General features: G+C 44.5%; 1 protein-coding gene across 1 annotated transcript in view; it reads left to right on the forward strand.

Annotated features, from left to right (window-relative positions):
* LOC311225147 (ras-related GTP-binding protein D-like) overlaps positions 1 to 5,190 on the forward strand; it is a gene marked incomplete at its 5' end in the record, with an annotated part of 28,702 nt that extends 23,512 nt beyond the window's left edge. The window contains one exon of the mRNA XM_084310351.1: positions 4,817 to 5,190. Coding sequence (XP_084166477.1) covers positions 4,817 to 5,013 — 197 coding nt within the window. The 3' untranslated portion in view covers positions 5,014 to 5,190. The remainder of the gene's footprint in view (positions 1 to 4,816) is intronic.
* Positions 5,191 to 12,410: the final 7,220 nt, after the last annotated feature.

Below are 12,410 nucleotides of genomic sequence, written 5' to 3' on the forward strand. Positions count from 1 at the left end.
AGAGAGAGAGAGGGAGGAGGCTGCTAGTGGAGCCAGCTAACGTTAGCTTGCTGAGGCTACTAGTACATCGACATGCTGCTAGTGGAGCCATCTAACGTTAGCTTGCTGAGGCTACTAGTACATCGACATGCTGCTAGTGGAGCCAGCTAACGTTAGCTTGCTGAGGCTACTAGTACATCGACATGCTGCTAGTGGAGCCAGCTAACGTTAGCTTGCTGAGGCTACTAGTACATCGACATGCTGCTAGTGGAGCCAGCTAACGTTAGCTTGCTGAGGCTACTAGTACATCGACATGCTGCTAGTGGAGCCATCTAACGTTAGCTTGCTGAGGCTACTAGTACATCGACATGCTGCTAGTGGAGCCAGCTAACGTTAGCTTGCTGAGGCTACTAGTACATTGACATGCTGCTAGTGGAGCCAGCTAATGTTAGCTTGCTGAGGCTACTAGTACATCGACATGCTGCTAGTGGAGCCAGCTAATGTTAGCTTGCTGAGGCTACTAGTACATCGACATGCTGCTAGTGGAGCCAGCTAACGTTAGCTTGCTGAGGCTACTAGTACATCGACATGCTGCTAGTGGAGCCAGCTAACGTTAGCTTGCTGAGGCTACTAGTACATCGACATGCTGCTAGTGGAGCCAGCTAACGTTAGCCTGCTGAGGCTACTAGTACATCGACAGTTAACATTACATAAGGTTTTAGCGCAACGTGGGCATTCCAGAATGGCGAGGATGCAAAGCATGTTAGACCATTGGACTCGTCGCAGAGTTTACATTACACATAGAAACTGCGCGACTGGCGAGAGAAGTTGTCACACAGCCTTCAAACGCAGGCCGGAAGAGCTAGTTTGCTTCTGTGTTTATTATGAAATGACAATTGCGTGTTTACACGCCCACTGTGCGAAGCCTCTGTGCTCCTAAATAACTTTTTCCAGTTCGCACATATCTATTATCTATGACTAATTCTATCTATTTTTAGGGGCAAATGCGAGTGAAATAGTCGCGCTGTGGTTACATGACGCCATTGCTATTTTAGAGCTTCTCTACCAGTTACAAGGTATAGTCAAAATCCATACCGTAGAGCAAATTCATACCGTTTATACCGTCCACCCCTAGTCTATACCCTCCCCAGACCGACAGTAGGGCAGCATGTGGTAGTCTACACCCTCCCCAGACCGACAGTAGGGCAGCATGTGGTAGTCTATACCCTAATACCAGTAGCAGACACAGATGGCACACAGACAGTGTCCTCATGTCGAGCTCAATGTCTGCTTTGTGTAATCGCCCTCCTATCTTACATCTGGTCTTGTATTGACTTCTGGGGGGGAACTGATCAATTTTTTGATACACAGACGTCCTTACAGCACAGCTTACTCTGCCTGCAGCACACAGCCGCCGTCGGGGTGACTTTCCAGTATGTGAAGAGATTACTGGCTGCTCCCCGGTCACAACAAGCTGAGTTTCCTGAGTCCAAATAATGACCACAGATAACTCAGTCCTGATTCAGGGCTAATTTCAGTTTCAACCACCTGTGAAATGGTCAGGGAGAGACGGGAGAGGATGGTTACAGATCTATGTATACATTTGGACATTCTATGTATGTTCTTACAGATTTGTGTGTGTCTGCGTGTGTGTGTGTCCGTGTGCGTATTGACGCATTTACAGATCTATGTACGGATTTACAGATCTATGTACGCATTTACAGATCTATGTACGCATTTACAGATCTATGTACGCATTTACAGATCTATGTACATATTTACAGATCTATGTACGTATTTGCAGAAATATGAAAGCATTTACAGATCTGTGTATGCATTTAAAGATAAATGTACACATTTACAGATCTGTGTACGCAATTACAGATCTATGTATACATTTACACTTCTATGTATGTTTTTTTACAGATGTTTGTGTGTCTGCGTGTGTGAGTGTCCGTGTGCGTATTGATGCACATGTGTGTGTATCCACAGAGAAGGGTGGATACCGGTCCAGACCGTACAGAAGAAAAGCAACCTCACTTCAAGAAAGAACATCTATATTCATAACCCGCCCATCTCTCTCGCATAATGTGCAGCGCTGTGTTTCATCTCAGACTGCAGAGAGACGATCTATAATCGAGCCTTTTCGAGTCGTCCTGACAAATTAATATTCATCATTGCCCCATGTTGTGAACTGGAAGTGAAAGTGGTCTCTTTGAAAAGAAGGAATTGTGATCAGGGGCGCTGTATGCAGGTGATTGTTTTTCACGCCGGCGAGAGGACAGCGGTACTGTATCGTATGAAAGGAGTTCCTTGATCACGCGTGACGATGATGATAATCCCCATAGTAGCCGTTTCATTGTAGTGAGCGCATTTTCTTTTTACATAAAATGAAATGACCTATTGTTATCATATACTTTGATCATAATGTTATAATACAATATATACAATATAATGTGACCGAGCCCAGCAGTTCGTGGCTTTACAGATTAAAATATTTAAAAGAAATATATTCTTATTTGAATCTAGTTAAACCTCAAGTCTCAGAGCAGAAAGAAAATCCAATTTAAAAGTTTGGCTGCATTTTTTAACACCTTGGCTGGCTTGGCAGTCAGGTACTAGGTGGTGGTCACAAACTGCCATTTTAAAACAAAGGTTTTGACTATTTAGAGATACTATAACTGTTAGCTGTTACAGTAAATTATGTTCTTAAACATTCAAACTGTGATAATATGGAAAGAAAAACTCTTACCGCTGGGCCCGGTCACATATATATATATACAATATAGAATATTATACTAGCATTTATACAATACAAAAAATAGAATAGGTCGACAGTGACTTGGGAGGTAGAGCAGTCGTCTGGTAATCCGGAGGTTCCTGGTTAGATTCCCGCTCCTCCCGGGCAGCACGTCAAAATGTCCTTGAACAAGACACTTAACCCCTAATTGCTCCCGATGAGCAGGTCGGCACCTCGCAGCACGGTCGCCTCCGCCGTCGGTGTGTGAATGTGTGAGTGAACGGGTAAAATGTGAGGAATGTCGTCTGGTAATCAGAAGGTTAGGGTTAGACAGTGTCTCAGGAGGTAGAGTCTGGTAATCAGAAGGTTAGGGTTAGAAAGTGTCTCAGGAGGTAGAGCAGGTTGTCTGGTAATCAGAAGGTTAGGGTTAGACAGGTTCTCAGGAGGTAGAGCGGTCGTCTGGTAATCAGAAGGTTGGGGTTAGACAGTGTCTCAGGAGGTAGAGTCTGGTAATCAGAAGGTTAGGGTTAGACAGTGTCTCAGGAGGTAGAGGCGGTCGTCTGGTAATCAGATGGTTAGACAGTGTCTCAGGAGGTAGAGGCGGTCGTCTGGTAATCAGAAGGTTAGGGTTAGACAGTGTCTCAGGAGGTAGAGTCTGGTAATCAGAAGGTTAGGGTTAGACAGTGTCTCAGGAGGTAGAGCAGGTCGTCTGGTAATCAGAAGGTTAGGGTTAGACAGTGTCTTAGGAGGTAGAGTGGTCATCTGGTAATGAGGTTAGGGTTAGACAGTGTCTCAGGAGGTAGAGCGGTCGTCTGGTAATCAGAAGGTTAGGGTTAGACAGTGTCTCAGGAGGTAGAGCGGTCGTCTGGTAATCAGAAGGTTAGGGTTAGACAGGGTCTCAGGAGGTAGAGTCTGGTAATCAGAAGGTTGGGGTTAGACAGTGTCTCAGGAGGTAGAGTCTGGTAATCAGAGGTTAGGGTTAGACAGTGTCTCAGGAGGTAGAGCGGTCGTCTGGTAATCAGAATGTTAGGGTTAGACAGTGTCTCAGGAGGTAGAGCGGTCGTCTGGTAATCAGAATGTTAGGGTTAGACAGTGTCTCAGGAGGTAGAGCGGTCGTCTGGTAATCAGAAGGTTAGGGTTAGACAGTGGCTCAGGAGGTAAGTTGTAAAGGGCTTTGGATGTAACCCAACGTCTTTCTCTGGTCTGCATCCCCTTAACAATTGTATGTATTGAGCCGTACTGTATTGTACACATTCTGCAATTGTTAATGTTAAAAACAGAAAAATTTATTCTTCTATAAATGCAACATTTACCATCTGGTTTGTGACCACTGGTTGTGTGACAGGAAGGTGTGTACAGGAATGAATGTGTGTCTATTTGTGTGAGAGAGTGTGCACGTGAAATGATTTACTGTCCAAGTACTCTGACCCAAGTGACTAAAGTAGCGTGTGTGTGTGTGTGTGTGTGTGCGTGTGTGTGTGTGTGTGTGTGTGCGTGCGTGTGTGAGAGAGAGAAAGAAATAGTGTAGAAACTAGAAATATATAATTCATTACATTAGTTCAGTTGCATAAATGTATTAATCAACATTACTAAATAATTGATGAATTACATTTCATATGTATAAACAAAACAACACTTTAATCAATCCTCTTCAAGCCTCTCATGGCAAACTTTTTCCAACGCTTGGAAAAGCCATTCTGTGAATGTACTGAATTCATTTTAAATAGTTGTACAAATATCTTTCAGTGCAAGAAAATGTATAAAGAAAGAATAATCAGACTTAACTTAACAGGTATCCTTAGTGGCACACGCACACACTCTAATATATACACACACACACACTGGCATGCGCACACTGGCACACACACACTCTCATACACTCACTGGCACACACACACTCTCTCATACACACACTGGCACACACACACACACTCGCATACACACACACGGGCACACACACTTTCATACACACACAATCAGACTTTATGAAGTTAAGGGGTAACATGTTTTCTCTCTCTCTCTCTCTCCTCTCCTCTCTCTCTCTCCCCCTCTCTCTCTCTCTCGCTCTCTCTCTCCCTCTCTCCCCCTCTCTCTCAGGACTCATCGACTATAACTTCCACTGCTTCAAGAAGGCCATCCAGGAGGTGTTCGAGGTGCGGGTTGAAGTCCAGAAGAACCGCAAGCTCTTGAGCCAGAGGAGGTGGAGCAAACAGGCCACGCCCAAACAGGTCACGCCCAAACAGGCCACACCCAAACCGGCCACACCCAACGGAGTCCTGGGCAATCCGCACTGAGAGCCGGCAACGACGACGACGGTCGCCCAGAACATCTGTGAGAAACGTTGCACTAGAGAGAGAGAGAGAGAGACCTTCCCTCTTTCTGAAGATCCCCCATCTGAGCCGCTGCCGCTTGTGGTTTTAGTGATAGACTGGAGAGGAAACCAAACGTGCTTTAATGAAACCGTGTGTCCGCCGGGGAGGAGAGAGCGCTTCGAGAAGACACTGCCTCTTCGCGCGTCGTCGATCGCCGCTCCTGGGTTCTGCTTGGCGTGAGGTATAAGATAAGATAAGATAAGATATTCCTTTACTGATCCCCCTGGGGGAAATTCAGGCATCATAGCAGCATGGGGGGGGGGGGGGGGGGGGGGGATATAAAAAAGGAGTAAATGGGGGGTAAATGGTAGAGGGAGGTGGGAGCTGCTGAGAAAGGCTGCCACTCACCTCGGTGCCACTTCACACGCTGTATAGAGTAGGGTTTTTTTTTGTATTTATTTATTTTTTTATTTATTTGAGCATTTCTACAGCTTTATTCTGGTCAGACATGACCGACAAAGAGCAGAGGAGAGGAAGAACGGGGGAGGACATGCGGTAAATCCGTCCGGGATCGGGAGACGAACACGGGTCGACCGCGTATAGGTCTGCAGTGCAGTAACGTGGTGCGCCACACTGGGGCGCCCTAGAGTACGGGTTTCTACGGGAGGCTAGGCAGCGGGAAGGTCACGAAAGGTCACAATATTATAAACCAAAGGGTCCCCTAGATACCCCCTGAATTACTTCACCCCCGGTCAGTGAATCCCACAACCACAGAACTAGAGCAAGCATAGCAAACCTGAAGCCTGCTTCTTTCCGATCCAAACTGGGCCAGTGCTCCCTTACTTTCTCCGGAGCCCAGGATGGGAACAAGCTGCCTCTCCCCATCAAGCAGAGCTCGAGCCTCCACAGCTTCAAGAGAAGCGTCAGGAAGTGGCTCATGGACAGAATAGAGGAATAGCCCCCTATAATCAGTTTTTAGTTATTGTGTGATGTAAGATTTTAGCTATAGGTTAGACTTCTAATGTATTAAATGTATGTGTTTTGTGTCATTGTCGTGTTTTTTGTTGTGGCCTAACAGCCCTGGGACCATGACGGAAATAAGGGTTTTACTCTTTCTCATGTTATCCTTTGGATCCTTGTTGTGTGTTTTTAATCCATAAATTTAATAAAATAAAATAAAATCAAGGCTATTTGCTACGCGATCCTTTCCCCCTCCGTCTCGATGGCTTCCTGCAAAACTCCATATCTGTTCCATATTCCATGTCCGGCCTTTTTTTCAATTCCATATCTTTTTCCACGACAAATAGCGCGATTGCCCGTGACCTGCATTTTTGCAAATGTTTAGTGTCGATATGCTTAATTTTAAAATGTCCCAGGATTTATTTTGGCCAGCTTGCATGTTGCATGGAAACATGTTCATAATCCTGCTTTCAAATGATAATTGTCAAGTTTGGCTGCTGGTAGATCTAGTTATTTTCAAGATAAGATATTGATTGATTGATTGATTGAAAACTTTATTAACAGATTGCAGAATGGGTACAATACAGTACGGCACAATACACACAATTGTTAAGGGGATGCAGACCAGAGAAAGACTTTCGTCTTGTTTACATCAGGGTCCCCCATTTTCAATTCATAATGACATAATGATATTCCTTTATTGATCCACTTGGGGAAGTTTGGCCATCATAGCAGGAGGGGGGAGGGGAGGTACAGGTATGGACAGGGTAATAGTAGAAAGACATAAATATAGGCAATACAATAAGATCTAAATATAAAAATATGAGAAAAAATAAACAGTGTAAACAATATAATTGACTGAATATAAAAATACGAGAAAACAGTGTAAACAAAAGTGCAGATAAGGTTCTGTATGTCCTATCGGTTATATTATACATAACAAATACGTATTATACGTAAATATAGGCAATAAAGAATTTGAATCTGAAGATAATACGAGTACGAGTAAAAGCAAACACTATACACAAGATGCAGAAGGGAATAATAACCTGAATAACATGCAGCCGGCCAGAATAAATCCTAGGACGTACAAAGTGTTCAACAGTAAACATCGACAAATATAGTGCAGGGGTCCCAGGCATTGGGCATATAGGGCACTAAAGCATAAGCAATATGGCCTAAACATTATGACATTAAGCATTATGACATCAAGCATTCTGACATCAAGCATTATGGTATTATGCATTGGACGTTGGGGATTTGACATTATGCATTTAGCCCTTAAGCACTATGCCACTGGGAGTTATGCCATCATGCTGCCAGTAGAGGAGAGGTGGAGATATCTTGTCGTCAGGGTGGTCTGATGGTGGCGCTAGAGACCAGGCAATGGAATAATAATAATAATAATATCTTAGATTTATATAGCGCCTTTCAGGAGGCCCAAGGCGCTTAACAGGAGGGGGCAGCTAAGGTGAAGGGGATCAGGGAACAACGTAACAACAAAAAGAAAAGAAAAGGGAAATCAGGCAGAGTAATTTACACATTTGGTGAAGAGGTGGGTTTTGAGTTGGGATTTGAAGGAGTGCAGGGATGTAGCACTACGGATGTTTGGAGGGAGGGAGTTCCAGAGGGTGGGTGCGGCAACAGGGAAGGCTCTGGGACCGACAGTCCGCATGTTGGTGGTGGGGATGGAGAGGAGACCGGAGTCAGACATTATGACATTAAGCATTATGGTATTATGCATTGGACGTTGGGGATTTGACATTATATGCATCTAGCCCTTAACCTTCCGTATTGTCGCAGTGAAAGGGTTAACCGTTTGGTAGTGCGGCAGTGAAAGGGTTAAGCACTATGCCACTGGCCGTTATTCCATCATGCTCTATGGATGTATTCTTTATTTCTGAATAAATTTTTTATAATAATTTTACTTGCGTAATATTTGTATCTATAGCACCTTTAACACATTCCCTGCCACGCACTTTCAGCATCTTATACCAATCTCTGCCAGCACTGTAAGCCTATGGAGATGTTTATCTTCTTTGCAGGGCTATAACTTTTTTAATTGTATTGCTAAATTGACATTATTATGGCCCATTCAACATCGATTATCTATCGTTCAGGATGTAGGAACGTTTTACTTTTTCATTCATATATACGAAAATACCGTCTAGAATATAAATATGTTTTTATCGTTTTCTGCAGTAATTCCTAGAACGTGAGATATAGGCATAAATGCATACCGGTATATAGATTATCAAATGCCGTTTGTTACCGATCCATGCTATATAAAAAATTTCAACTGTACATGGTCCTAAACGTTATGACTGATCATGCGCGGGTGAATGGGGGGGGGGGGGTCGTTTATAATTCCGTGATCATCGTTAAATGCTTTATGTAGTATGGGTGATATCTAGATCAGAGCCGTTTGTATGGATAATAATAAACACTCACGCTGAAAATGACGTCAGCCTCCTCTTACCGTTGGGCGATGAGACTGGAGCAAAAAGATCCCAGTTATTTGATGGGGATCGAGTAGATCCATTTCCGGTTTGTATAATACTAATACACGCCCAAATCATGTCGATTATTGAGTTATGGCAGCGATCCATATCCACGGTGTGTGGCTAGAGTCCCGCGACGATATGCGAGTGGCCGGACGGATTTAGGAGACGCACCGATATCCAACCGGCCATTTCCGGTTTGGCAACTCGCCACTCCACCAGGGGGCAGTATTGAAGCGTTGCAGAGTTGTGCCGGCTCACACAGCATCAGACCAGGCTGCGTGAGGGAAATATGAATACCATGGTGAAAATATGATCTCAATAACGTTGTACGCCGTGGATTGGCAGAATTCGCATGAACTTGAAACACGTCGTACAACGTGATTGGCGGGGAAAGTGTTAAATATGAAGAGAAGGACACGGGACAATCAGTGTAATCAGTGTGAGAAACGAGAGGGCCCAGTTTTACAGGCCGGACTATAGGAGTATTACATTTGGCCATCAGTGGTTCTTAAAGGAGGTTGCCACCCAACAATATCCACTGTCTCTGGAAAAAACGGGAAACCCCCACATCTTGCATCATTTGAAAAAGAAAATAGTGATGGACTTCATAATACATGATGAACATGTCTCATTCTGGAGGACATCTAGCACATATGATTGAATTATTCCAGAATTTTCAAATATTTGAACTTCACATTCGTCAAAGTTCAAGAGGTTTTTTGGTTGACACCAGTCATACAGTTTTTTTTTCAAAAGAATTCTTCAGTTTGTGTCTCGAGCTCCGTATATTGTCTGACACGTTTGGTGTTGATAGTTTGTATTGACAACAGCAGAATGTGAAGCAACACAAACCTCGTTCAGTAGAAAATCTATCCAGTAGAAAACTAGCTGGTCCGTATCCACTTCCGTTCATTTGTGCTAAGCTAGGCTAGCGTGCAGCCAGATAGCTTTCTACTGAACGCACAAATAGATATTCTTGTCTGATTCTGGAGAAGATGGTAAGCACATCTCCAATAATGTTGGCGTGTTCCTTTAACTCAGAGCGGAGATTCCAAGTGTAGCAACACTATCACTAAAGTCACTTTAGACAGAAGAACCTGGAACCAATCAAACATCTGGAGAAATCTGTGCTTAGATGCTATAGATAACACAACATTTACATTTACATTTAGTCATTTAGCTGACGCTTTTATCCAAAGCGACTTACAAGTTCTGTACGACAAGCCATCAGGAAGGAAGGGCACAACTCTATCAGCTGAGCAACAATGTTCATCAAAGTGTTGAGTGCTACAGTGTAGGTTAGTTTATTAGGACAAGTGCATGACAGTACGGTTAGTTAGGGTTAGTTTTTTTTTTTTTTTTTTTTTTTTAATTCAGATAATGGTTGAAGAAGTGCGTCTTTAGTCGACGGCGAAAGATTGGACGTGATTCGGCTGTCCTAACTGGGGTGGGTAGTTCATTCCACCATTGTGGGGCAAGGACTGAGAATAGGCGACTTCTCTTTGATGACCCTCCTGGAGCTTGGATAGGAGTAGGTCTGAGGCGGCCAGAAGATGCAGAGCGTAGGGGTCTTGAGGGTGTGTAGTTAGAGACCATTGACCGGAGGTAGGCGGGAGCGGTTCCCTTTGCCGCACGGTATGCTAGGTCGAGGGCCTTGAAGCGGATTCGTGCAGCAATGGGGAGCCAGTGCAGGTCCCTAAGAAGTGGGGTGACATGGGCCGACTTCGGTAGGTTTGAGATCAGGCGGGCTGCTGCGTTCTGAATGAGTTGAAGAGGCTTAGTGGCAGTGGCCGGGAGGCCAGCGAGCAGTGCATTGCAGTAGTCGAGGCGGGAGATGACTGTTGATTGGACGAGGAGTTGGGTGGCTTCTTTTGTCAGGAAGGGGCGTATCCTTCTGACGTTGCTCAGGAGGAATCGGCAGGTTCTGGTCGTCGCTGCGATATGAGCAGAGAAGTTCAACTGGTCGTCGAGGACAACACCAAGGTTCTTGGCGGTCGGGGACGCAGTCACAGCTGCATTCTCGACTGTGATTGAAAGGTCGGTTAGGGGGGAGGATTTGGCCGGCAGGTGGAGCAATTCTGTTTTGCTTAGGTTCAGTTTGAGGTGGTTGGACGTCATCCAGGCTGAGATGTCGGACAGACAGGCCGAGATCCGCACAGAGACGTGGATATCTGAGGGAGGGAAGGAGAGGAAGAGTTGAGTATCGTCGGCATAACAATGGTAGGAGAAGCCATGAGACGTGATAATGTTACCCAGTGATTTAGTGTAGAGGGAGAAGAGAAGGGGTCCTAAAACCGAGCCCTGGGGGACACCCGTCCGCAGGGGGCGGGTGGCCGACAGGGTCCCTCTCCATGACACTTGGTAGGAGCGGTCATTGAGGTATGATGACAGCCATGTCAGCGCAGAGCCAGCCACTCCCATTCCTGCGAGGGCCGCAAGGAGGATCTGGTGGTTGACTGTGTCGAAGGCTGCAGATAGATCTAGGAGAATCAGGACAGAGGAGAGGCCTTTCGCTTTTGCTAAGTGAAGTGCCTCTGTGACCGCAATGAGGGCTGTCTCTGTGGAGTGACCAGTCCTGAAGCCTGACTGATTAGGGTCTAGGAGGTCATTCTGTAAGAGATAAGCAGTAAGTTGGTTGGATACAGCACGTTCAAGTGTTTTAGAAAGGAAGGAGAGAAGAGAGACAGGACGGTAGTTGCCTATGACGGTAGGGTTCAGGGTTGGTTTTTTTATGAGCGGCGTGACTCTGGCTTGTTTTAGGGAGGTGGGGACCACCCCCGAGTTGAGTGAGGAGTTGATGGTTGCAGTTAGGAATGGGAGGATGTCTGGTGCTATGGTCTGGAGGAGTGGGGAGGGTAGCTGGTCCAGCTGGCAAGTAGTCGGACGGTTTGACGTTACCAGTGTCAGGGTCTCTGCTTCTGTAATGGGAGAGAAAGATGACAGAGTGAAGGATGATACAATAAAGCACCAGTGTGTCATTTATCCAATCAGGGTCCATAATTAATGTTGTTGTTTACATGTTGCTGCATGTATCCCCTCCCTATTTCCCGTTTCCCCCTGATTGGATAAATTACATGCTGGTGCTCTAGCGCAATGTACCTGATTGGATAAATGACATCTAAAAAGATGCAGAAAGACGATCTAAAAAGATGCAGAAAGACGATCTAAAAAGATGCAGAAAGACGATCTAAAAAGACGCAGAAAGACCATCTAAAAAGACGCAGAAAGATGATCTAAAAAGACGCAGAAAGACCATCTAAAAAGATGCAGAAAGACCATCTAAAAAGATGCAGAAAGACTAACTAAAAAGATGCAGAAAGACAATCTAAAAATACTATCTAAAAAGACGCAGAAAGACCATCTAAAAAGATGCAGAACGACTATCTAAAAAGATGCAGAAAGACTATCTAAAAAGAGGCAGAAAGACTATCTAAAAAGATGCAGAAAGATGATCTAAAAAGACGCAGAAAGACCATCTAAAAAGATGCAGAAAGACTATCTAAAAAGATGCAGAAAGACCATCTAAAAAGATGCAGAACGACTATCTAAAAAGATGCAGAAAGACCATCTAAAAAGACACAGAAAAAACCATCTAAAAAGATGCAGAACGACTATCTAAAAAGATGCAGAACGACTATCTAAAAAGATGCAGAAAGACGAGCTAAAAAGACGCAGAAAGATGATCTAAAAAGATGCAGAAAGACGATCTAAAAAGACGCAGAAAGACCATCTAAAAAGATGCAGAAAGACCATCTAAAAAGATGCAGAACGACTATCTAAAAAGACGCAGAACGACTATCTAAAAAGACGCAGAAAGACTATCTAAAAAGACGCAGAAAGACCATCTAAAAAGACGCAGAAAGACGATCTAAAAAGACGCAGAAAGATGATCTAAAAAGACGCAGAAAGATGATC

The sequence above is a fragment of the Notolepis coatsorum genome, assembly GCF_963971535.1.
Source record: "Notolepis coatsorum genome assembly, chromosome: 3".
In the NCBI taxonomy this organism is placed as follows: domain Eukaryota; kingdom Metazoa; phylum Chordata; class Actinopteri; order Aulopiformes; family Paralepididae; genus Notolepis; species Notolepis coatsorum.